Source organism: Pichia kudriavzevii, chromosome 5, assembly GCF_003054445.1.
Source record: "Pichia kudriavzevii chromosome 5, complete sequence".
NCBI classification, from domain to species: Eukaryota; Fungi; Ascomycota; class Pichiomycetes; order Pichiales; family Pichiaceae; genus Pichia; species Pichia kudriavzevii.
The window spans coordinates 1,139,456-1,164,967 of NC_042510.1; the positions used below are offsets into that span (position 1 = coordinate 1,139,456).

Genomic DNA, 25,512 nt, shown 5'->3' on the forward strand with positions numbered 1-25,512 from the left:
CAGTAGGAGGTGTGTATACACTAAACGGTTGTGCAAATAGTACGCAGCGGGAGGTTTGCATCGCGCCGTTTTGCTTTCCACCGTTCCGCCGCACTGGGCCCAATCCGCACCCACCCCCTTTAGAGCCTCGCTCTTTGTGCGGAAACGTTTGAGCAGTAGCAAGAATTATAACGAGAGAAAAAAAAGCGAGCAAAGAAAGTGGAGAGGAGGACAATACAAGGTATCTTTTGGATGCATTCTATTAAAGAGATGTTCAATGGAGTCAGAGTATAGGCAACTATCGATTCTTAAGTTGGCCGACAGAGTGAAACATGGCTACTTCGACAAAGAAGACAGCACATGGGTACAACTACTCGCTGTGGAACATCTGGGTGGCGTCTACGCTTTTGAAAGTGTTACTTTTCCCATCTTATCATTCGACTGATTTCGATGTCCATAGGAATTGGCTCTCTATAACCTCACTTTTACCCTTGAAGGATTGGTACATTGATTCCACGAGTCAATGGACGTTAGACTATCCGCCATTTTTCGCATACTTTGAATGGGTTCTTTCGAGGTTTGTTTCGAAATCCGTAGCTGATGATGGGTGTATAGCACTGGTTCCAGCCGGCAACTATGGAACAAGGACGATTTTCTTTCAGAGAAGTACAGTGATTGTTAGCGAGATTGTATTGTTTGTTGCATTGCAGTGGTTCATCAACACTGCCAGAACCAACCGGGAGAAAAGGAGGAACTTTGTCATTTCTGCGTCAATTGTGTTATCTCCTGGTTTATTTATTATAGATCATATACATTTCCAATACAATGGGTTTCTTTTCGGGATATTTGTTTTGTCCATTATTAATGCCAAAATGGGGAACCATGTGGCGTGTGGGTTTTGGTTCTCAGTGCTCCTGTGTTTCAAACATATATTTCTTTATGTTTCCCCCGCTTATTTTATTTTCCTATTGTCAGGTTATTGTTTGAACCCACCACCAGCAAAAATAAACATGAGCAGCTTGATTCAAATCATTAGATGGAAGAACCTTTTCAAATTGGGAGTAACTGTTCTAGGAGTTTTCTTTGTCGCATTTGCACCGTTTATCTATTATGGAGTATTCCCGCAATTGGTTGAGAGATTATTCCCATTTTCTAGAGGGTTGACACATGCGTATTGGGCGCCCAATGTTTGGGCAATATATTCATTTTTGGACAGATTACTTGTACAAATTGCGAAAAAAATGCCAATTCTTTATAGAATCTTCAATACATCGCCATTATTGGTTAACGACTCATTAACTAGAGGGATTGTTGGTGATGTTAAATTCACCTTTTTACCACAGATCGAGCCGAACCACACATTCATATTAACCCTCTTCTATCAGTTGATGTCATTGATACCACTTTTCATACAACCGACATTTGAGAGATTTGTTGGATCTCTATCACTCTGTGCATTTTCGTCATTTCTATTTGGTTGGCATGTCCATGAGAAGGCCATTATGTTGATCATTGTTCCTCTTACATTTGTCGTATGCCAGGACAGAAAACTGTTGCCTCCTTTCCAACTATTGACCAGTGCCGGCTATGTTTCTCTGTTCCCCCTATTATATGGATCGGCAGAATGGATGTTTAAGAGTCTGATTACATTTGCGTGGTTTATTGTATTCCAAACGAGCTTTAGCGGGGTCGTGCATAAATCACGGAGAATCTCAACACGCGTAGTTGTTCTTGATAGGTTGAACTTGGTGTACATGTTGTTATTCACGCCAATGTGTATAATAAACCAAGTCTTGGACATTCAGAGTCGAAATTTCCAAATTTTGAAGAAACTCGAATTCTTCCAATTAATGATGTTCAGTGTCTATTGTTCCTTTGGGGTTATATCATCGTGGAGTTCGATATCGTGGCTCTATTTCTTGGACGACAGTATTTGGGTGAACAAGGAGGGTGAGGACCTGCGGGATGTGAAGGTAGTGTAGCTGTGTATTATTATTGTCGTAGTTAATTGCATGATTTGATCTGTAGTGATTTGTACGTGTACTGACATTCTCTGTCGCGATCAAGGAAGGGGTTATCAGGGGGAGGAAAGTCAAAACCCGAATGGTGTGTATTGGACAGTAACACTTTGAGAGAGGAGAGTATCTTGAAATGGGTAAAGTACACACCGGTTGAGCAACCCCCTGGCCAACAACATGTCGAGAGCATCTAAGATCACACTAGCATTATCAACAGTTTTCTCCATTGCCACCATTGGGGCCGTCTACTATATGGCGGAATACGAGAAGGACGTATGTATACATATATTATTATTTTTTTCTTTCTTTTTTTCTTTCTTTTTGCGTGAATTAAAGTCGACCTGACGTTTAGTCTGTTGGGTCTACAAGGACAGCAGAGACTAACACCGAGCAGCAACTACAGACAGGCCCGATACGGGACAAGGAAAGACTTGAGAAGCGGTCTTTTAACCAGAAGCAGCGGGCAAATCTAGAGGAGTATGAGGAGCAGAAGAAGCTCTTTACCGAGATGCAGAAGGAGCAGCCGTTAAGTGGAGAGGTTGTGGAAGGGATTGACCGAAGCAAGTGAGGCAATTGGAGCTTGTGTTTCTACAAGGAATGAGTTGGTTGATGGATAAATGAATGGATAAATAGATAGGTAAATACTTGTACAATGCCATAGAACGAGTCGTTTAGGACTTGCACTGTATAGAACCGTGTATATAGACAAAGCCGCACACGAGCACACAAAAGCCACACACGATGGTTCTTTTTTTTTCTTTTTTTTTTTCTTCTCTCCGACAGCGGCGATTGAACAGCGAGTAGAAAACGTCTCGTCGATTCTGCGCTGGCCAATCCGATCCGATTCTATTGTCGGTGTGGCTTGTTGCAGCTAACGACAGTGTTTGACATAGGCAGATAACTGTATTTGTATAAAATATATATATATATATATAAATATACATATTGCCATAGATTTTTGTATCGGAGTAACGAACCCACTGTCACTCGTCTCGTATTTCCTACCCTTGAAAGAATGTTACGTTTTGCAAGAGCAATGTCCACCAAAGTCACTCCTGTCATTTCTGCTAACGCTCCACCTGCAGCAGCTTCATACAGCCATGCCATCAAGGCCAATGGGTTTATCTATGTCTCTGGACAGATCCCATACACGACTGAGAACAAGCTAGTCGATGGCGACTTCCAAGCGAGAAGCGAACAAGTGATCAAGAATGCCCTGTCCATTGTCAAGGATTCCAATTCACAGTTGGAGAACATCGTCAAGGTGAACATCTTTTTGACCGACATGAACAACTTTGGCAAGTTCAACGAGATCTACGCAAAGTACTTCAACGCACACAAGCCTGCTAGATCTTGTGTTGCCGTTAAGGAGTTGCCTTTAGGAGTTGACGTTGAAATGGAAGTCATTGCAGTTGAAAACTAGCATTCTAGTCTCGGCTCTCTCTCCACGACTAGAAACCATTTTATCATCTATATACTTTCTAATATTATAACGCTACTATAATCAAACTCGGTCAGAATGACTTGCCATCGTTATCTATCTCCCGTTCTACTTCTATTTATCCATGTTAAGGGCTAAACTCCGGAATCGGAACCCACGCTTCCACCCAAGGCATGATGCCCCAAAGAGAAATTTAGAATTATACGCGTATCACGTGCACCACACGTGCCACACTGCAGGGCTTGAGTAATGGGCACCGAGGGTTTCTCCCAAGGAGATAGGGTGCACAAGGCTGCACAGACGGTGAAGAGCACCCCGCGCACCGCATACGAGGGCATGCTACAAGATAAACTCGGGAGGGGGGGGAAAACAGGGCGTTTTTTCATGGTGTCCCCTCCCGCGGTCTCACTGGACAGTGGGCAGAGTGCGGGCTGCGGACGGTGCTGTGGGGGGAAAGAGGAAGGGACGAGGGGGGAACCTCTGGAGGGCCAGAGTGTGAGGGAATGAGACGGTGAGACGGTGAGACGGTGAGAGGGTGTGCCGGTTTGTGGGTATGCAAAATTTCACATTGCCATTTAATTTATCACCAATTTACAAAACCGCAGTTATTGAGCTGAATCATTTGACGTACTTCAAGAACTAGACACAATGGCTCAAAGAGTTACTTTCAGAAGAAGAAACCCATGTATGTACAAGACAAGAGGCGATAATAGCCACAGTGAATTGTTTGGATTCGTCAGGAATGAGGAAAATCAAGGTACAAAGGATAAAAGGCAAGGTATGCCAATAAGCAACCGTTAGAGAAGTGTAGAACAACTTGGGCAGAGATGCTGAGGTATCCACATCTATATCCATATCCATATTCATGGATATGGATATGTACCTATAAATATACAAGCGTATTTGTTCATGGAGAGAGAATGAGAGGAGAAAATGGCCAAATACACACAGAAAAGGTTTTCACTTGGTCTCTGGAGCAATCATCTTTGACCAAGTAGTATAGCCAAAGAGGTGAAGAAAACTAGAGAAAGACAAGAGGTTAGATTCAACTGGCTTCCTTGGAAGTATTGGCAAAGACACAAATTTCTGACAATACAGACAGTAGATACACCAAACTCCTAGACGAATCTATAACGTACAATGCAAGACAAGAAGAAGAAGAAGAAGAAGAAAAATTAAAAGAAATCCAAGACATTCAAACAGAGATACTAACATTTCCGTCCGGTGACCCCCGCCTCCGTTTATTTTTCATGCAGACAACACCAAGTCTAACCAAATCAAGGTTGTCAAGACCCCAGGTGGTAAATTAGTTGCACAACACGTCAAGAAGCAAGCTACCAGACCAAAGTGTGGTGACTGTGGTATTCCTCTTCCAGGTATTGCAACCTTAAGACCAAGAGGTTACGCATCCATCTCCAAGACTCAAAAGACTGTTTCTAGAGCATACGGTGGTTCCAGATGTGCAAACTGTGTTAAGGAAAGAGTTGTTAGAGCCTTCCTTATCGAAGAACAAAAGGTTGTCAAGAAGGTTTTAAAGGAAGCAGCAGCAAAGAAATAAGTATTTAATATTAAGTGATTTGTATTATACTTTAAACCTTTTTATAAAATTGAAATCTTGCAAAAATTTTTACTTGAAATTCAACAGCTGTTATACTATGTAAGGGTCAGTACTGTGTTGTATTGAGCTTTCTTTTCTTGTTTTTTTTTTTACTCCTTGTGATTAAGATTGTAGTAGTTGATCAAGGAGACCATGGCGAGACGGTCGTTTAGCCGGCAAAGGTTTGCCATGTCGACGTTCAAAGGGCTGTCTGGTTCCTGGTGATCGAGAAGTACAAGGACAGCCAAGAGGGCCGTTTGCAGAGTCCATGCGGGGGACCAATTTTCACTTTTCAGTATATCGAGACAGATATCACCTGTTTTCAAGTCAATGTTTGAATGTGGTATAGGGTTGGCGAACTTTATCTTTGGCGGTTCCAGTGGGTACTCTAGTGGGAGGTGGATGGACAAGCGGTAATTGTTCCCTCCATAAATGGAGGACTTGTTTGGCTGGATCAGTGCAGTCCATTCGTATAGGGAGTCTTCTCCTTTGGGGGTAAGTTCCAGGATAGACTCTGGCAACTGCTTGGAGTTACGGAGCTCTGTGAGCAAGCGCCGGGTGGTCATTGGAGTGTTTCTATGTGTCTGCAACCACAACAGTCTTCACCACAACCACCTTCACCACAAGCATCTTAACCACAAGCATCTTCACCACCTTGACCATCTTCAAGAGATAAGCGTTGTCAAAATGCCTCCGCGTTTGTTTTTGGTCAATTCGACACTACATTTGGAAGCACTTTTTGTACTGTTTTCCTTCTCCCTCTTGTCCCTCCTCTCTCTTTAATGGGTGGTGACCTCGTGTATGTGCAACACGGCCTTTGCGATAGTGGAGTTTCCACAGATACGTGATATGCAAAGAGAGACTTATAATCCCTACATGTATACATCTATAGGATGCTCTTGCTGGCTCTTTTGCTTTTTCTTTTTCGAGTTGTGCTCTGCTCCAATTGTTTTCCATCATTTAAAGGACAACACTGGCGAAAGGGGAATGTCTACAACTGCAATGGCAACAACTAAAGTGACTGTGCCATGTCGCCATTTACCGAGACCTTCCAAGACAATCCATCTCTCTGAGCGCCAACGCCTTTCTGCTCTACACACTATCCAACTGCTGCGCAGAGGTAGACCCGTCCCCTCCTCTCTCTCTCTATCTCTCCCCTCCTTTATCTCTACCCTGTCTGTCCACCGTTGCCACCAGGAGTGGCAGATGTTGCAATGCAAACACCACCAAACCTGCTCAGCTTTTATCCGTTTCACCAACTTGAAGGCGTATCACTGAGCCTCCTGAATTTCTCATTTCCCAAAAAAAAAAAACAAAAAAACAAAAAAACAAAAAAAGGCAGTGGCCGACGCGTCGCCAGTTGTTCTGTTACACGTTATGCATTTTTTAATGCTCGCCGTTGTTTTTCTCCTTGTTCCGGGATTTCTTGAATTGAGTTTCAGCGATTTACTAGAGAATGTGCTTTTTTAGATAGTGGAGCGGCGATTGTCGTCTCTCGAGGGGAAGACAGTTGCAGTTGGACTTTAATTTATTGTTATTACTGCATATACCATTATCCTATAGGGGACACCGATTGATCTCTCAAAACTACTTCTTGGAGGCTTGCATTTGTGTTTTTTACCAGTGTTTGTACCAGTGTTTTTGCTTTTGCTTTTGCTTTTGCTTTTGCTTTTGCTTTTTGCTTGTGTTTGTGTTTGTGTGGACCCTATGTCTATGTATAGCAGCCAATAGATACTCTACTTCCAATGCAAGACATGCCACAGAACAACACACACGTTGAGGAGACCCTTCATCCAAACAAGACAAGGTTTAATAACAGCAATAATCCTAATTCTAGCATCAGCATCAACAATGGAGACCCAAAGGCCATTCTCATTAACACCCAGCTCAGCCATCTCAACCAACTGAACCATCTTAGCCATGCCAATAGGGTATCGTCCACCTCTTCCTCGTACACTTCAACAACTTCTCCATCCAATTTCACCTCCTTTTCTTATAATAACAGCAATAGTCCGTCGGTTCAGCCACCAGTTTCATTGTCTCTCCAAAGAAACTCGTTGAGCTCTAGGTCCGGGTCCATAGAGAACCTCTCAAATAGTATACCCAACGGCATACTTATTCCACCACCTACACAACAACAACAACAACAACAACAACAACAACAACAACAACAGCAACCGCAACCGCAGCTTCAACATTCTCTCTCCTTCAACCATTCCTACACATCTTCAATAACACCTGCTGGTAGACGATCCTTACTCACCTCGAAGTTAAAGGAAGAATCTCTACGTAGACCTCATCAATTACCACAGTTCCAGAAACAGCATCAACTACACCATCTTCAACAAAACCAATTACAGCATCAACAATTGCAGTTACAACAGGCGTACCAACAACAACAACAATACCATCATCACCATCATCAACAACAGCAACGTCAACAACAACAACAGCAGCAGCAATACCAAGAAGACACACAGTTTCCTACACCGGCACGCGCTACTGCAACTACAAATGTATCCAAAGACCTGGTGTTCTCAACAAACAATAGTAGTAACTCTACTCTTTACCAAGATGCCCCCACAGATAGCTCTTTCAGTACAGGAAGAAGTAATGTAGGTAATCTCAGTCAAAATATAAACCATCAATTTCTATCAGTTTCGGCGCCTGCTCATGCTCCAATCCATCACCAACACCAACACCAACAACTACAACAACAAGAGCAAACCTTAATACCACCACCTAACTATCAATCCCATCATGAGCCAGAGTCAACGAAAAGTATAAACATAGCAGAGTTCCCCCCTAATGACTTACTAGTTATGTTGTCTGCATTGTTACAAAAAATCATTGAAGCAAATGATATATTACACACCGATGGGAATCTGAATCCAGTTATACCATCGTCATCAGTGAATGCCACCAGCACGTCATCGTCATTCTCCAACGAGACCACCCATTTGTTCAATGATAAATACAATGCTAATGTCATGGCCTTTCGTGGGCGAAATATTCCGGCAATTTCCATTTATTCTTACCTTAAGCGGATCATTAAGTACTGTCCCGCAACAAATGATGTGTTTCTTTCTTTATTGGTGTATTTTGATCGAATTGCAAAACGTGCAAATAATACCGTCCATACCCAAGAAGATGCAATCATGCAAGACGATACAACAGAATCGCCCTCAGAATCGCCGTTCCAGGTCTTTGTTATGGATAGTTATAATATTCATCGGTTGATTATAGCTGGTGTTATCGTTGCTTCCAAATTTCTGAGTGACGTGTTCTATAAGAATTCGAGGTATGCCAAGGTTGGGGGGTTGCCATTAGAAGAACTGAATCATTTAGAGCTACAATTTCTACTGTTGTTAGATTTTCAGTTGATGATTCAGAAGGAAGAGTTGGAGAAATATGCCGAACTACTTTCACGTTTCTGGAAAAGACAACAATTGCAACAGCAACAGCAACAGCAGCAACAGCAGCAACCGCAACAACCGCCACCCACTTAAGAGCAACATAGTCTGGCGTAATCCTTCTCTCGTAACCTTTTTACTCGTTTTATAGAATATAATTGTTTGATACAGTTAGTAATACTGCATGGTTGATAGACTGGAAAAAGAGGGGAAAAAAGCACACACAGCCGTTAGTAATTTCCACTTTCTCGCCTTCATGTTTTTTTTGTAACGTACATGAGAGGCATATCACCTATGCAACTTAAAATTATTTTAAACGGTGGTTCTTTTTCCGTTTTCCTTCATCCAACCAGCTAGCATGACGAGGAAATCAAGTAGGAACAGATCTACTGAATTGTCGGACCTTCCCTTTGACGAGGAGACAATTGCCCTTGCTGGGGGTGATATGCAGTTGCTTCGAAATGTGAGGTCGTTGTTCTCGCATATGAATGATGAAGAGTTGTGGCAATGTTTGGAAGACATCAAGAGCGGAATACTATCACCAGACCATCTACTTGACTTGATGAACCACAAGGATGAGGAGGAGCCTGACAGTGAACCTGAGAGAGAAGGAATTATTGAGATTCATCATGATGATGGTGATGATGGTGATGATGGTGACAATGTGATTGATGGCAGCGATGCCAACAATGGGCGAGAGAAGGATACTGAAATAGAAAGAGAGATCAGTATTGATTTGGAGTTGAGTAACAATTTCTTCAATCCATATAAGTTTCATGATGCACTATTTAAGACGTTGCGAATATGTAAACCCGATGATTATGATGATCGAATAAAGAATTTATTCGTATGCTTGGCAGCACTATGTGATCCATATACACAGCCATCTTCAACTGGTGAACGAAACGAAATGATTTTAAGCGCTGATCTTGTTACCGATATTATCATCGGCATAATGTATCCAAGTTATGAGATTGATGATAATGGGATAGGGGTATTCAATATGGGTTACGATCTAGGAAAAATAATTATCAGGATAATGAATGTCTTAAATGCAGATGATGAAAATGTTCTAATGTACATCAAAAACGATGAAAACAACTGGATTAAAGAGTTGAGTAAATGGATACCGAGAAATACTTTCTCAAATATTGTTAATATTGCAAGTGACTATCACCACTTGAATTTACTTTATACTATATTAACTGCAAGTTTACTAATCATCCATAAGCTTTACTCAGAATTAGGCAATATTTGTTTAAATCCATTTCTTTCACTATATTTGCAGATTTGGAAAAACTTGACAAGAATTATTTATATGGGTATTGAAATTGACAGAAGAGATGAGGAGAATGGGTTCCCCGGTTATCCCGAAGTAATCAGATATGTAATTAAGGGATCGTCAGCTGTTAGATCGATGATTTCAATTATTTTGAATGACGACTTTGATAGAAGAGTGCATGACCTAAGGCACGAATCATTGATCAACTTCATGAGACCTTGGGGTCGTAAATTTACAAATGGCTCAATCAATAGGGATATTCGAATTTTTGTTGCTGCTCTGCTTGGATTAGGCTCAGAATTGGACAACGTGACTGAGTTATTGTTCAATTTTGACCCTGAGGATAGATATGACGAGGATATCAAATATATGTTTGAAATGGAATTGGAAGATATGCATATTGATGAGAAAAACTTGAATGGTGAATATAATATCAAACACAAAGAAAACATCAAAAAATATCTGGGAATGAACAACTATTTGGAGATTGAACGACACGGAGATCCGTCTGACAGAAGTGATGATAGCTCTGGCGCTTATAATGAAAATGGTGAAAATGACAGTAATGTTAGAGAGATAAATCCGCATTCGAATTTTGATCTACATCCCGACTGCGAATGTAATTTCGAAGATTTTGAGAGCGATTATGAAGATTATGAAGATGACCAAGAAGATGATCATGCAGTAAATGATGCGGTTGAGTTGAGTGATGCCAATGCAACGATGGAGCGATTAGCATCGTTAAATCTAAATAGTTTGGATTCGGATACCATTAAAGATTTACATCTAGAAGTTGTTCGAAATATCAATAACGGACCAGCAGCAATCAGGTCCATAAATAATGATGAATTTGATTCCAAGGGTAGAGATTGGAGAGACATACCTCGTGGTGATAATAATATACTAAGTAGAGAGTTTATCAATTTGTTGAAAATATCAATCAATGATACGAATATTTTTATTACATCAATTGGTAATTTAATTAATGCAATCGGTAGGATGAGGGAGGAAACGCTCGATTCAAACACTTGTGAAAAAATCATTAGGAGTGTTGCATGGGTTGTTCAATACGAGCATGAATCATCATTGATGACAGAAGATGAAGTAACGAAACATAACAATGATGACTCGATCAATGCAGATAAAATCTACAATTACCTGAAGGAGGATGACAATTTCATTAAGATGATTGAGTTCAATCCATCGTCCTCATTTTCAATCATTGATGAGTTACTGATGGCAAAGGGCTATAGACGTGTACTAATTTGGTTTCTAACACACTTACCATTGAACCAGTGGCTAATTAACTATTTTCATGACTTACTAGTGGGACTAAGAGGAGAGGTACAGGATTCTCAATCGAGGTTCAAGTTTAGTCGGGTTGGGCCATTGATATTAAGTGAAGTTGAAAAATCCATGTTATTACATGAATTTTTATCGAATGCAGTAATCTACCTCTCACGTGGCTCGTCATACGAATTCGAAGATATTATTTATAACCAGTTGGAGCTAGAAAAATCCAAAGATGACAATGTGTCTTCGTATATAACCAGCAGATCCAATGCTCAAAAGCTAATCAAAATGATTTGCCTAATGTTGAAGTCTTTAGAGAAGCATAAAATCCTAAGGCCTGGAGATGATGAATATAGAATTGAGATTCAAACGTTGCTGGTGCAGTGGGTTGGTGTTGGATTTGTACCTGAAGCAAGAGAATTGTTTTTCAAGTATCAGAAGTGTGAGGACATCAAGGATGGAGAAATCAATGATACAAATGAAAGTCAGGCTGAAAACGAAGATGAACTCATTCAGAATGAAATCAAAAATCTACGAAATAATTTACCAGATGAGAAACTATCTAGCGTTTTAACAAGAAGTAAGCTGCACATTTTACTATCGAATTTGACAACATTTAAAAAACTCGACATATTTATGATACTGTTGAACATGTCGTCATTCTACACTTCAAGAAAGGATAGATGTGTAAATTTCATCAGTGATTTAAATGTGTTTAATCCACAGTATGATACAAGAGAAGAAATTGAGTTAGCATGTAATGCGTTATTTTTACCATTGTATATTGCCATTATTGAGGGTGATGTTCAAATTATTATAGAAATAGGGATTGCGTCGCATTTACTCGACGTTGAAGATATAGACAATGCAAGGGAGATGATCACCATCTATCTAAACAGTTTAATGGATGGTAAGAATAATGATATGGATTTCTTTCGTGAACATTTTTTAACGGCCATGGGGGGTGTAGAGGATCTACTTGGTGGAGTTAATGAAGATGGGGATACTAAGAAGAAGAAGAAAAAGAAAAAGAAAAAGAAGGGGAAGAAATGACTCTTTTTATCAGTGTGTTTTCGTAGTTCATACTGTCGATGAATAGATTTGTATAATCAGTGGTTTGTATAATAATAGAAGATATTCAGATCTTGGTATATGAAACAACCAAGAAAACCTTCTCTTGAAAGAGGTCAAAAGAAGCCTGTTTTGATTTTATTTTCTTGTTTGTTTCTTCTTAACATTCATCAAAAAAGAATCAGTTATTAAGGGTCAAGCGATACACAACAACATTAGCTGCTGTTGTGTTGTGTTACGAGTGTAAGTGATAAGGACATCGGCACTAAAACAAGTCAAGGCAATGATGTCCAAAACAAATTCACCTAGCCATAGTTAAATCCAGTTAAAGATTTGCAAAAATGCATTAATGGCTAAGAATAATAGCTGTTTGTCATTTGAATTAGTGTCTTAACGTAAATACAGCAAACATCATGTACGACTCATGCAAATGGATCCAACTACAGAAAGGGAAAATGTTAAAAACGTAAAAAAAAGACATTTTGAGCACGTGACACACACACAAATAAATGCACAGACACGTGACATGGCCTTTTATTTTCTGCCCCTCTTCTCCCCCCCCTTTATGATGAATGTGGATAAGCAGTGCGATTTGGTACACTAAAAATCAAAAAGTTGGAGAGAGGAGAAAAAAAAAGACAGAAAAAAAAAAAACACGAAAGATCAAGACCAAACAAGATGCAAGACGCCAACTATTTCTGGAGATAATAAATTGGTTTCCTTTTTTTCAAACGGAACGTGATTGAATATGCCTACAGTGAATCTAGCGAGTGGGTTTAGGACTTACCGGACAAATGTCAATGCAGGGACAATCATGTCCAATGTACTTGAAGAAGGATGTAAACATTTTCAACTTAGCCAAGGGCGAAAGTACAAGTTAATGCATAATGACAAAAGAGTTGATGAGTCTGTTCCATACAGACTAAGCAATCTTCCACAGGGTGCTACATTGGCAATTGAGCCGAGCGACGAAGACAATGGCGACCAGGATGGCCATGAGGAGAGACAGGAGGTGATTATCAGGGGCCATGTCTGTGGCGAGACTGTTGTTAAGAAGTACAAGAACAAGGAGACGCTACGGGATGTAGTCTATGGAATCATGAGGGATGCTCAAAAGGAGGGTGATGTGGTTGATGTGCAAGTGCTGATGAAGGTCATCTCTGGAGATTCACTTCATCAGAAGTTGAAAGATGTGGGTATTATTTCAGGCAATCACAGTCTCCGTATTAGGGTTAGAGAAATCATCAAGAGTGATACAGCACCCGAAGGAGAGATGGATGAAGACCAAAGCGAGAACTTAGAGGAAAACAATGACAATAATAATGGTACAGTTGAGGGTGTCGGTGATGTAGTCACGGGAGAGACACTAGTGTATATCCCCCAAAGTGAAGGTTCTGCAAAGTTTAAATCTAGACTGGCCCGAGATGTAGCCCCAGATGGAGACACCGATACAGAATCGGATGGGTCACCTGAGATGAGTTTATCACAGTTGCAGAAGTATCGGGAGATGCTCCAACGACAATACAGCGAGCAGCCATTGATGACGAGGGCGATGAGAGAGAAGTCTCTCTTGGAGAAGGAGAAGGAGAAGGAGAAGGAGAGGGCGCAATACTACAGGCCTGTATGTGAGATGAGAATCAAATTCCCGAACAATGAGGTTGTGCAAATAACAATAGACAAGAATAAAACCTTAGGCGACTTGGCCCGTACATTTGAGGAGCATGTATTGAGAGATGAATTGTTTCGGCATCTGCAAGCATCCAACAATGGCACACAGATATATTACATGGTATACTTGGCCAGGCCATTTCAGTGTATTCTACATCAGGATGCAGATTTGCAACAGAGTATTGCGAGCTTGCAGCTCGGAAATAGAGTCTCACTTTTTTTCAAAGTTGACCCCCAATACAGAGACTATGTTGATACCAGCAAGGGATATCTCAAGGAGGGTATATCTCAGGTGACAAAGACGGGAATGCATCACCGAGGAACGATAGATCCGAAGGAGTTAGAGTTGGAGGAGTTGGACATCACACACAATGGTGGGGGTTCAGCTTCTAGCAAAAAAATGAAGAAAGTTCCCGCTTGGATGAAGCTATCTAGGAGATAGTCCAGAACACAATCAATGGAGTGTGCCTGGCGTATATAATGTGATCAATGTATACGGTGTGTATGGTATAACGTATACAGTACCTCGGTTGTATAAGCTCTAGACATGGCATGGAAAAGTCTTGGCTTGTCAGAGAAGACGTCTGGGCTTGACAGAATCTGCCGGGACTTTGCCGATGCCGCTGATTCTTCTCGGATCTTCTCTGAACTATTCTCCGTGACTTTTAACAGCTTCGTTTGATTTCCGCGACGGTTTTTTTTCTCTCCTTATGGAGAAGGAGAATGGATGGATCGGCAGGGCACCGCCTATGGAATTTTTTTAGGTGAGTTTACATCCACTAACCTATGCATGGACTATTTTTGGCTATTTTTGTTGAGAGCATCATGTATATCTCCATGTATACTCCAACATTATGCGACATGTATGTGTGTAGAAGCAATTGAGCAACTAAAAAGTTGCAACAATACCTATGAGAGATACGCCAGTTTTTTCTATCCAGTGAAAGAGAGCACTATTTTATAGACTATACTATAGTATCATCATGTGATAATTGTTTGTAGGTCACATTCATGCAAGTTTTGTTACAAAGGTATATAATATCGGCCCATTAGGTTGTTATGAAGAAGTGAAAAGTTTTCTTTCTTTATTGTTGTCTTCTTCCCGAAGTTTCTTCTAGAAACAAAAAAAAAGAAACGCGAGCGTGCATGAATACATATGCACAGACATGCAGAGCATGCAGAGGCATGCAGAGGCATGCACGATCATGTACAGAAAGTATTTGGCCAAATTAAGCTTTCCCGATTATTTCAGATCCAGGGGGTTCAAATCTTTTACAAAAAATATTTCCTAAAATAGGCGTATGGATATTAGCTTGAAAGGAGAATACTAGAAATAGGTTAGAGTCTTAATTTTAGCATGAAAAAGTGGAACAAATTGCATTAGCCAGTCTATTACAAATGCATCTCTGATCAAGGTCTGTAGATGTTTTTCTTATTTCGGCAATAGGAAAAGGTCTTAGAGAGCAAATTTTCAATTAAGTACTAACACGGACTTTATGTCGGTAATAGCACACGTTCCAACATCATTGAAAAATCCTGACATTCATGCATGTCTTGAAAAGAAACATCCGCTGAGATGGAACTACATATAAAGGATGCCAATGTACGTCGAATCATCGGACAGTAGACTTCTCTTATCCCCCCTTGTACATTTTCATTTTTCCTTTTTCCTTTCTCCTTTCTATAACAAGAAACGACTTCATTAGTTAAAGGATGAAATTCACGCCTTTATCATTATTGGTGTCAGCCTTATCTTGTGCAGGTACTGCTTTGGCAGACTTCCAAGGTAAGCTCATTGCTCAAAATGAAGGTTGTGATATTAAAAATATCAAATCTGTCAATGGGTTTTCCGCTAATATCTACTCTTACACTTATAGTGATATGTCGGATTACTCAAATACAGCTTATTTCCAGAATGGTTTCACCCAAGCTGGTTTAATCACTACTATTGCCAATGTTCCAGATGCTCAATTCGATAACAATCAAGGTTTCGAAGTCTCCACCACTGGTGAGCTCTGGGGTGTTAATATTCCAATTACCAATTTTGCTCTTGATTTATCTGGTTACTTTTATGGTATGTGCCACCCATGTCTTATATTCTTTCGCCAATACCCCCCTTTCATTCTTGCTCTCTGTTCAAATTACTAACACGACCCTCTCCAATTCCAATTTAATTTAATTTAGCTGAAACAACAGGTATCTATGAATTCCAAGTTATTAATGTTGATGAATCTGCCATGATCTGGTTAGGTACTGGTGGATTTGATTGTTGTAACCCACAGATGAGTCAGTTGGGTTCTCCAAGTAATGCTGTTCTTTTTGCTACAAAGTCTGAACAAGATGTTCAAAAATCTTATGTTTATCTTGAAGGTGGTAATTTATACCCAATCAGAATTGCATACATTAACGCTGTTTCCGATTCGGCACTTTCGTTCAACATTGTTACTCCATCTGGTTCCAATGCAGACTTGTCTTCATTGGTTTATCAATTAGATGGCGCTACTGCTGGTATGCAATGTACTAAGGTTACTGCTTCCACTACCCTTGGATCAACCACTGTCTATGTCACTAATGTTCCTCAAGGTTCGACTTATCATGTTCCAGTGACGATAACTTCCTCCGGCAGTGCAGTTATTGTCGATGAAGCACAAGTTGGTATTGTTTCTATGGTCGATACTTTGAGTATCACATCCACCAAAACCTGGTCCGAGTCAACGACTTCCACCACAACCATAACAACAGCTTTCACTTCCAGTGATGGCCAAGTTTACGGTGAAAACCTTGTTGAAGTCTTTGTTCCTCCTCTCCCAACTATCACCACCACTTGGACTGGAAATTTTGTCAATAGTGTTAAAACTACCATGCCAATCACCTTAACTGACGGTTCGGTTGTGACCACCGAGGTTGTTCTCGTTGAAGAGCCTCCTCTCTCAACTACTTACAGTGCTTGGGATAAAACTTCTTACCTAACTACCACTGTGGAGACCACATTGGCATGGGGTCCAAGTACTACCTATGTTGAAGTTTTTGGTCCTGCTCTTTCAACTACATCCACATGGGGTTCTGGAGTTTCCACTGAAACTGTTACAACTCAAGCTGTTATTACTGATGATGACAATACCATTACTACCTCTTATGTTGAAATCATCTTACCTGGCCTAACTAGAACAACCAGTGAATGGACTGCTTATTCTACTGCAACATCTTATTGGACAACCACTATTGATGGTAAGGAACAAGTTACCGGAGAAGTTATTGTTTACCAACCACCAAGAGAAACCATTTACACCTGGGATTCAGCTAATCCATGGCCTCACACTTCTACCTCTAGTAATGCGGTTGTTACCGAATCCGACGGTAGTGTCAAAACAGAAGACATTGTCTATGTTTATAGATCATTGTCCACCTCCTACACTTTTGGTACTGACACAACTTTCGCTACTTCTACTGTTACCACGACTATCAACGATAAGGCAACTACTTATCTTGTAGTTGATGCACCAACTCCGTTCACTACCAAGGTCGTCGAGTCTAACACTTGGGGGACAGCCACTGAAATTGCTACTACTACCGATGCTAACGGTAACCCTGCAGTTGAAGAAATTCTTATCATCCCATCATATTCTCGTTCAATCTCCGAATGGAACAAATCTTATTCATCCTCTTACACCACTTGGTCTAATTTAGGTTGGACTACCTCTACTTACGTTGTCGAATTTGCTCCATCCTACTCTACATCCATCTCTTACTGGTCTAGAACTTATGCAAGTACTGAAACCCTTGCTCTTACTTTAACTGATGGCCTAAGTGTTTACACCACCACCTATTATTATGCTCATGAACCACAAGTTTCTACTGTTACCGAAAATTGGAACAAACCATTCACCACCACTTACACCACATATGGTGTTATTTCTACCAATAATAAGCACTACACATCTTCTGAAATTATTGTTGAAATTCCATCTGACCCGGTTTCGTCTTGGACTACAACCACTTCTTACATCAGCGATTGTAATTCAGATGCAGTTACCTCAACAACTATTTCAACAACAACAATAAGTGGTGTTGAGACCTCGATTGGATATGAGTATGTTACAGCTCCTGCTCCTTCTTGTTACTTACCACCGGCTTCCACCGGTACCTTAACAACTTCATCTGTTACAGTCACAACTGATTGTTCCAGTACTGCAGTTACCTCCACTGTTGCAACCACCAATGCTAAGGGTTCTGCAACTACTTATGTTTTAGTGGAAACTCATTCACCTGCTCCATCCTGCGCAAAGCCATCAGGCGTTGCTCCAGAACATCACACTGTTACTGTTACAACTGATTGTTTATCGACAACTATATCTTCTACCGTCACTACTACTGATTCTGCCGGTAAGCCAACCACATACGTTGATATTGAAGTTCACTCACCAGCAGCATCATGTGCAACCTTGTCCACCTCGACCATGACTGTTTCTACAGACTGTTCATCTACCGTTGTCACATCCACTGTTACTTCATCGAACTCTGCAGGTGTTGCAACCACATACGTTGTCGTTGAGACCCACAAGCCAGCAGCATCCTGTGCAACCTTGTCCACCTCAACTGTCACTGTTTCTACAGACTGTTCATCTACCGTTGTCACATCCACTGTTACTTCATCGAACTCTGCAGGTGTTGCAACCACATACGTTGTCGTTGAGACCCACAAGCCAGCAGCATCCTGTGCAACCTTGTCCACCTCAACTGTCACTGTTTCTACAGACTGTTCATCTACCGTTGTCACATCCACTGTTACTTCATCGAACTCTGCAGGTGTTGCAACCACATACGTTGTCGTTGAGACCCACAAGCCAGCAGCATCCTGTGCAACCTTGTCCACCTCGACCGTGACTGTTTCTACAGACTGTTCATCTACCGTTGTCACATCCACTGTTACTTCATCGAACTCTGCAGGTGTTGCAACCACATACGTTGTCGTTGAGACCCACAAGCCAGCAGCATCCTGTGCAACCTTGTCCACCTCGACTACTGTTATTACTACAGATTGTGAATCAACTACTGCAACATCTACTGTTGCAACCACCAACTCTCAAGGTGCATCGACCACTTACGTTGTTGTAGAGAAACACGTTCCAGCAGAATCATGTGTTCCACTAAGAACAACTACGTCTACCGTCACTACTGATTGTTTATCAACTACTTTGACATCCACATTAAAGACTACTAACGCAGCAGGTGTAACATCTACTTACGTTGTCGTTGAAAAACACGTTCCAAATCCAACATGTGCTAAAACTTCGGGCGTTGCTCCAAACCATCACACTGTTACTGTTACAACTGATTGTTTATCGACAACTATATCTTCTACCGTCACTACTACTGATTCTGCCGGTAAGCCAACCACATACGTTGATATTGAAGTTCACTCACCAGCAGCATCATGTGCAACCTTGTCCACCTCAACTGTCACTGTTTCTACAGACTGTTCATCTACCGTTGTCACATCCACTGTTGCTACTACTGATGCACAAGGATCTGCTACTACATACGTTGTCGTTGAGACCCACAAGCCAGCAGCATCATGTGCAACCTTGTCCACCTCGACCGTGACTGTTTCTACAGACTGTTCATCTACTGTTGTCACATCCACTGTTGCTACTACTGATGCACAAGGATCTGCTACTACATACGTTGTCGTTGAGACCCACAAGCCAGCAGCATCATGTGCAACCTTGTCCACCTCGACCGTGACTGTTTCTACAGACTGTTCATCTACTGTTGTCACATCCACTGTTGCTACTACTGATGCACAAGGATCTGCTACTACATACGTTGTTGTCGAAAGTCACTCACCAGCAGCATCATGTGCAACCTTGTCCACCTCAACTGTCACTGTTTCTACAGACTGTTCATCTACCGTTGTCACATCCACTGTTACTTCATCGAACTCTGCAGGTGTTGCAACCACATACGTTGTCGTTGAGACCCACAAGCCAGCAGCATCCTGTGCAACCTTGTCCACCTCAACTGTCACTGTTTCTACAGACTGTTCATCTACTGTTGTCACATCCACTGTTGCTACTACTGATGCACAAGGATCTGCTACTACATACGTTGTTGTCGAAAGTCACTCACCAGCTCCATCCTGTGAACCTTCCCAAGTCTCTACTACTACATCCTATGTTTCCACTTGTGGCGACTCAAGTGTCTACACATCCAGTGTTACTACTACTGATGCAAACGGATCTAGTACTGTAAGTGGTATCGTGGTGGTTCAAACGCCAATTAGTTATTGTTTCTTGACTTCTATCGATCCAAGACACCAATATGTTACTGTTGAAACACCAGGTTCAAGATGTACTGTTGAAACTATTGAAGCGTACTCCACCGTTATTACTGTTTCTGGTGTTGCAGTTCCTACTGAAGCAGTTGTTATTGCTACTCCACCAGCGTCTTGTTACTCTACAGTAACATCTACATCTACCAATCCGTTATGCGCAAGTTCTGCTTACACAACTAGTGCCGGTACTACATTAGCTGATGGCTCAGTTTCCAGTGTCGTTGTTGTTGTTGAAGAAGTTCCAGGTACATTATGTTTCCCCGGTGCAATTACTACTACTGAAGTTGCTTATGACTGTGAATACACTGCATACACTACGAACGTTGCAACTACCGATGTATCAGGCAGATATGTTAATGCCACCTTGGTTGTTGTTGAGACCCCAGCAGCATCATGTGCACAATTACCAACATTGTCCACAACTTTGGTGGCACCTGATTGTCAGTCAACCAGTTTTGTGTCTTCTTATGTTTCGGTGAACTCATATGGTATTCCTATTACTGGTAGCTTAGTTGTTGTTGAGACCCCAGCAGCATCATGTGGTACTACCCCTGTTCCTACAGCACCAGGTTCTACAGCACCAGGTTCTACCACCACAGCACCAGGTTCTACAGCACCAGGTTCTACCACCACAGCACCAGGTTCTACCACTACCATTCCAGGATCTACTACCACTGTTCCAGCTTCTGACTGTGTTTCTACTACCTACACATCATACTCGTATGTTACCAACGCCAGTGGTGTTACTACAGCTAGCTACTTAGTTGTTGTAGAAACTCCAGATGTTACCTGTGTCCCAAGAACATCCATCGATCCAAACCACACTTTACACGTGACAACTGAAGCAAGCGATTGCCAACCTGAAACTATTACCACCACCACTTCTACCACCAATGCATCCGGTATTGTTGTTATTTTCAGTGAAGTTATAGTTGAAACCCCAGCAGCATCATGTGGAACTACCTCTGCTTCTACTGCGACAGCTTCTACTGCGACAGCTTCCACTGCACCAGTTTCCACTACTACCATTCCAGCTTCTGACTGTGGTTCTTCCAGTTACACTTCCACTTATGTGACTGTTGAGGGTGATGTTACTGTCACTGGTGACTTAGTTGTTGTTGAAACTCCAGATGCGACCTGTCAACCAGGTTACACTTCTACTGCACATGTTACCAGTACCTCTACTGTTACATGCCATAAATGTGATCACAAGACTTACAATACTGAAATTACCACAGTTACTGATGGTATTACAGTTACCACTACTGTTTGTATTGAACAAACCCCTGCATCTGATAATACTCCTACCACATTAGAAACCAAGACCGCTCAACCAACAGGCACTACCACCCAACCAGGTAACGGTCCAGCAGGCACCACCACCCAACCAGGTAACGGTCCAGCAGGCACCACCACCCAACCAGGTAACGGTCCAGTAGGCACCACCACCCAACCAGGTAACGGTCCAGCAGGCACCACCACCCAACCAGGTAACGGTCCAGCAGGCACCACCACCCAACCAGGTAACGGTCCAGCAGGCACCACCACCCAACCAGGTAACGGTCCAGCAGGCACCACCACCCAACCAGGTAACGGTCCAGCAGGCACCACCACCCAACCAGGTAACGGTCCAGCAGGCACCACCACCCAACCAGGTAATGGTGAAGGTTCTTCCAATGTTGCGCCAACTAACGATGTTGTTACAGAGCAACCTGCTGAGTCATCAACCACTTCACCAGAGTCTATTTCTGTTGCAACTGCTTCCAATAGTGAAATCACCTATTACGGCGGAGCTCATAAGGTTGGTTCCGGCATTGCACCTCTAGCTATTATCTTAGTTTCTTTCTTATTCTAGTTTAATTCAGACTGCTAGTTTCTTTCTTATATCCCTTCTCTAACTTTGAGTTTTAACGATTTCGTTAACCACTCTGTTTTTTATTAATGTATAGAAATTTGCCTTTATAATTTAAAAGGAATTAATCTAAAAAGTATTCATGTATTTTCTCTCAATATCACCTTGTAATAAGTGGACCAAATGATGGATTGCACATCAAAGGCACGCTAGTTTGTTTAAATGAAAGTGTATTCGCTGTGGGTGGGCAAGCACGAAAATTACCCTTTTGAGTTGAGTATTGCCAATAAGTTATGAAGTTTGTTATAAAACCCACTAGAAAACAGATTTCCCATCTCAAACTTCACACTATCATAACCTGAACAAGTCCAAACACAGTAATGGAGGAGACTGTCAAAGTTTATCTGCGATTCAGGCCCACGAGCGGACCGCATGCTGATTATGAAATAAATGACAACTCGGTCAGGATAGACTCTCCGCAACCATTAAAGCAAATTCGGGGTGGAAATACAACTGTAACACAAGCAACAACTTATACATTTGACAGAATATTTGGTATAGAGGCAACTGAAGAAGAAATTAATTTACATATTGTTGCAAATGCCCTCAATTATGTAATGTCTGGTCATAATTCTTTGATACTATGTTGTGGTCAGACAGGAGGTGGGAAAACATACACAATGAACGGAATAACGTTGGGTTTTTTTGATATGATTTTCCAAGAGATAGAGAAGGCGGACGAGAAAATGCTGTATACTATAGGCTTGTCCTATTTTCAGATTTATAATGATGAAGTAGGTGACCTACTTAAAGTGGCCAATCAACCTATAATCAGAGATTCGGGCGTGATTGAAGGACTTGAAAAGATATATGCAGGATGCAAAGAGGATATATTGGAGGTGCTAGAGATAGGTAGTATGAATCGCAAATTAGCAGACAGTAAGCAGTACAAAATGGGCTCGAAATCACACACTATTCTTCGAATCGAATTTTCTGTCGACGATGGAGAAATTGTACGTGAGAGTACACTATTTCTAGTTGATCTGGCTTCTCCTAAGAAGATAAATAGGTGTTTTGCATCAATTGAGGAAAAACTCACTATCGATCCTTCATTCTCAGCACTAAAAAGTGTTATAAACAACTTGGCAGCTCAAGGAAACGAAGATCCATACAGAGATTCAAAACTGACAAGGATTTTACAAGATTCCTTGGCTGCACATACGAAGAAATTCATCATAATTACCTGTTCTCCTGATTCAAGATATTTTAATGAAACTGTGTCGTTTTTTCAACTTTTGCAGAGATTGAAGCAAGTCGATAATTATGTTAATAAGAAGGATCTAATCAGGAAGGAACCTGAAAATTGGAAATCAAAATATTTTGATGCTTTGAATAGGATAGTAGAAGTGGAAGCACAAATAGAGAGCCTATTACATTTGGATAGAAACTGTACTGACTTATGTGAGTTGAAGGATGAAAACTTGATTTTTAAGAAAGATTTGTCAGTGTTAATGTCCTCGTTTAATGATCACACGACGAAGTTGGGGAACACACTACCATCTTCCTCATTGTGGGCTTTAACATCACTTAGGAAGGAGCTAGATGTTTATAAACGACTATTGGTCTCCAAGACCGACGAGATATTATACTTAAGAAGTCAAATTAATCGAAACAGTAATGGTGACGACATCACAAAGGAGCTTACAAGTACTATTCAACGGCAGAATGAGGACATACTGGTACAAATTAAGCGTGCAGAGAAACAGTTATGGGACAGCGAAGAGAAGTACAAGCTGGCTAACGACAAATGGACTGAACGAAATCAAATGGTTGAATTGGAGCAGTTGCAGATAGAATCAAAGCTCACCAATTTAGGAGAGAGACTGCGAAGTATACCGAAGGAAAGCAAGACCCAAACAAGCAAGGGATTGAATTTGAGTATTTTAAAACAATGAAAGTTGTTAGAGTTTTAGTTTGGTTTATATAATACAACATAACGCTTTGGGGGCCTATTGGCGAAAAGCTTGCTGGCCACTTTTCAAGCCAAGAATACAACGAACATCACTAACAAAGCGAAGGCTATGTAAGAGGGGTAGTAGATTCATCAATTCTGTATCATCAGGATCATTTATCCAACCCTCAATCATCAAGCCATTGTCTTGGTGTTTAACGTAAGAAATTGGAGAATTATCAATAATAATAACCTTAGAATAGTCTTTCTCTTTTGATATTCCCTTAGAGGTACTTCTACCAGAGACATTAGATGATAAGCTTGACGATCTCATTCTGCCTGACTTAACCAAAACAGACAAATCCTTAATATAACCCTTTCCATCGACAAATATACAAGAGTCCCTGTAAAACCTCTTGGAGAATATCCGTGTTGGCATTTCCATTTTGGAACGTTTGATGGATTTCTTCAACATATCTTTTGCCAGCACCTGCTCTTCCAAATAATCTATTACCGGGTCAGCATATTCTTTGATTGACGCTGTGAAGCATACCAAATCAAACCATTGGTACACCACTGACAGAAATTCCTCCACGTATGGACGTTTATAGATATGGTATAAGGTTGGAATACTGCCCTTTACTTTTACCTCAATGGCTCGTCCTTTTTTACTGTAAGTTGACGAGTTGTATCTGGAGAGGGAATGAATCAAGGTTTCATCCAAATCCAGCACTAATGTTTTCCTTGGCAGTTGAGGTGGATTGTTAATATCAAAATCAAACAGTAATTTGGGAAATACAAACTTCTTTTTTCGGCGTGTTTTTTTCTTCTGCAAGAGTAGTTTATCTGTATCCGATGACTTAGCCTCCTTTGGATTTGAGTCAAGAGGTGATTTAAAGTAATCGTCATTCTCCAAACCCATATCTTCCTCCACAATTGTGGGAATCGTATATTGTGAGGTGTATCTCCCCTTGGCAGATGCCAATGGCTGCTGTTCCTGGACGTTTTTCTGTAACTCTTCAAGTAAGCTCTCGTCACAGCCGTCGTCACCGTTCACCCTGCTGGGCTCTTCTTCCCCCCGATCATTCTCAATCCCAGTCTCACTAAAATGCTGATCTGAAAACTCATCATTTTCCTCCTGTATGAAAAAGCAATGCAGCAACATCACAACAAGTCGGAACGGATATGCCATTGTCAGAAAGAGTATGCATTTCACGTAATACAACGGATAGTAGATCGTATACTTGGGCACAAACACAAGCACGGAGTAGATGTGATCCGCAAAAGTTTTGTTGGGCAATACCCCAACTTGTGGGGATTGGTTTTCTGATGCAGACACCATTATTTCCTTAACAGTGAAGTCTGGCTCTTGCTTCTCCTTGCGTCGGTACAAGGACGAAACATAGCTGAGGGAGTTCATCGTACCTTAGGGTTCTCGCTGGCAGGGAGGCAGACTAAGGACCGTTGGATCTTGTCTAATCAAAGGTCTTGTACATCAACATCTGGATGATCCTATACATAAAAAAAAAAAAAAAAGTCTCTACTTCTCCGTATATGGAAAAGTGTTGAAGTTGCAAGTTTCGGATAAAGAATTTGGTTTTTCATGTCGCGGA

General features: G+C 41.2%; 12 protein-coding genes across 12 annotated transcripts; 10 read left to right on the plus strand and 2 right to left on the minus strand.

Moving 5' to 3' along the window:
• Positions 1-311: 311 nt before the first annotated feature.
• C5L36_0E05240 (uncharacterized protein) lies at positions 312-1,961 on the plus strand (the record flags this gene model as incomplete). The annotated part of the gene is made up of 1 exon (XM_029468083.1): positions 312-1,961. The coding sequence occupies one exon, from the start codon at positions 312-314 to the stop codon at positions 1,959-1,961; it is 1,650 nt and encodes a 549-aa protein (XP_029323943.1).
• Positions 1,962-2,174: 213 nt separating this feature from the next.
• On the plus strand, positions 2,175-2,565 carry C5L36_0E05250 (uncharacterized protein; the record flags this gene model as incomplete). The annotated part of the gene is made up of 2 exons (XM_029468084.1): positions 2,175-2,270; positions 2,392-2,565. The coding sequence occupies 2 exons, from the start codon at positions 2,175-2,177 to the stop codon at positions 2,563-2,565; spliced, it is 270 nt and encodes an 89-aa protein (XP_029323944.1).
• Positions 2,566-3,012: 447 nt separating this feature from the next.
• Positions 3,013-3,420, plus strand: C5L36_0E05260 (uncharacterized protein; the record flags this gene model as incomplete). The annotated part of the gene is made up of 1 exon (XM_029468085.1): positions 3,013-3,420. The coding sequence occupies one exon, from the start codon at positions 3,013-3,015 to the stop codon at positions 3,418-3,420; it is 408 nt and encodes a 135-aa protein (XP_029323945.1).
• A 666-nt stretch (positions 3,421-4,086) lies between these two features.
• Positions 4,087-4,996, plus strand: C5L36_0E05270 (uncharacterized protein; the record flags this gene model as incomplete). The annotated part of the gene is made up of 2 exons (XM_029468086.1): positions 4,087-4,123; positions 4,695-4,996. The coding sequence occupies 2 exons, from the start codon at positions 4,087-4,089 to the stop codon at positions 4,994-4,996; spliced, it is 339 nt and encodes a 112-aa protein (XP_029323946.1).
• Positions 4,997-5,145: 149 nt separating this feature from the next.
• Positions 5,146-5,601, minus strand: C5L36_0E05280 (uncharacterized protein; the record flags this gene model as incomplete). The annotated part of the gene is made up of 1 exon (XM_029468087.1): positions 5,146-5,601. The coding sequence occupies one exon, from the start codon at positions 5,599-5,601 to the stop codon at positions 5,146-5,148; it is 456 nt and encodes a 151-aa protein (XP_029323947.1).
• A 235-nt stretch (positions 5,602-5,836) lies between these two features.
• On the plus strand, positions 5,837-6,313 carry C5L36_0E05290 (uncharacterized protein; the record flags this gene model as incomplete). The annotated part of the gene is made up of 1 exon (XM_029468088.1): positions 5,837-6,313. The coding sequence occupies one exon, from the start codon at positions 5,837-5,839 to the stop codon at positions 6,311-6,313; it is 477 nt and encodes a 158-aa protein (XP_029323948.1).
• A 467-nt stretch (positions 6,314-6,780) lies between these two features.
• C5L36_0E05300 (uncharacterized protein) lies at positions 6,781-8,544 on the plus strand (the record flags this gene model as incomplete). The annotated part of the gene is made up of 1 exon (XM_029468089.1): positions 6,781-8,544. One exon carries the CDS (start codon positions 6,781-6,783, stop codon positions 8,542-8,544), a length of 1,764 nt encoding a protein of 587 aa, XP_029323949.1.
• A 262-nt stretch (positions 8,545-8,806) lies between these two features.
• On the plus strand, positions 8,807-12,076 carry C5L36_0E05310 (uncharacterized protein; the record flags this gene model as incomplete). The annotated part of the gene is made up of 1 exon (XM_029468090.1): positions 8,807-12,076. The coding sequence occupies one exon, from the start codon at positions 8,807-8,809 to the stop codon at positions 12,074-12,076; it is 3,270 nt and encodes a 1,089-aa protein (XP_029323950.1).
• Positions 12,077-12,842: 766 nt separating this feature from the next.
• Positions 12,843-14,204, plus strand: C5L36_0E05320 (uncharacterized protein; the record flags this gene model as incomplete). The annotated part of the gene is made up of 1 exon (XM_029468091.1): positions 12,843-14,204. One exon carries the CDS (start codon positions 12,843-12,845, stop codon positions 14,202-14,204), a length of 1,362 nt encoding a protein of 453 aa, XP_029323951.1.
• A 1,795-nt stretch (positions 14,205-15,999) lies between these two features.
• C5L36_0E05330 (uncharacterized protein) lies at positions 16,000-21,951 on the plus strand (the record flags this gene model as incomplete). The annotated part of the gene is made up of 1 exon (XM_029468092.1): positions 16,000-21,951. One exon carries the CDS (start codon positions 16,000-16,002, stop codon positions 21,949-21,951), a length of 5,952 nt encoding a protein of 1,983 aa, XP_029323952.1.
• A 377-nt stretch (positions 21,952-22,328) lies between these two features.
• C5L36_0E05340 (uncharacterized protein) lies at positions 22,329-23,903 on the plus strand (the record flags this gene model as incomplete). The annotated part of the gene is made up of 1 exon (XM_029468093.1): positions 22,329-23,903. One exon carries the CDS (start codon positions 22,329-22,331, stop codon positions 23,901-23,903), a length of 1,575 nt encoding a protein of 524 aa, XP_029323953.1.
• A 54-nt stretch (positions 23,904-23,957) lies between these two features.
• Positions 23,958-25,319, minus strand: C5L36_0E05350 (uncharacterized protein; the record flags this gene model as incomplete). Its single annotated transcript, XM_029468094.1, has 1 exon — positions 23,958-25,319. One exon carries the CDS (start codon positions 25,317-25,319, stop codon positions 23,958-23,960), a length of 1,362 nt encoding a protein of 453 aa, XP_029323954.1.
• Between the last annotated feature and the right edge of the window lie 193 nt (positions 25,320-25,512).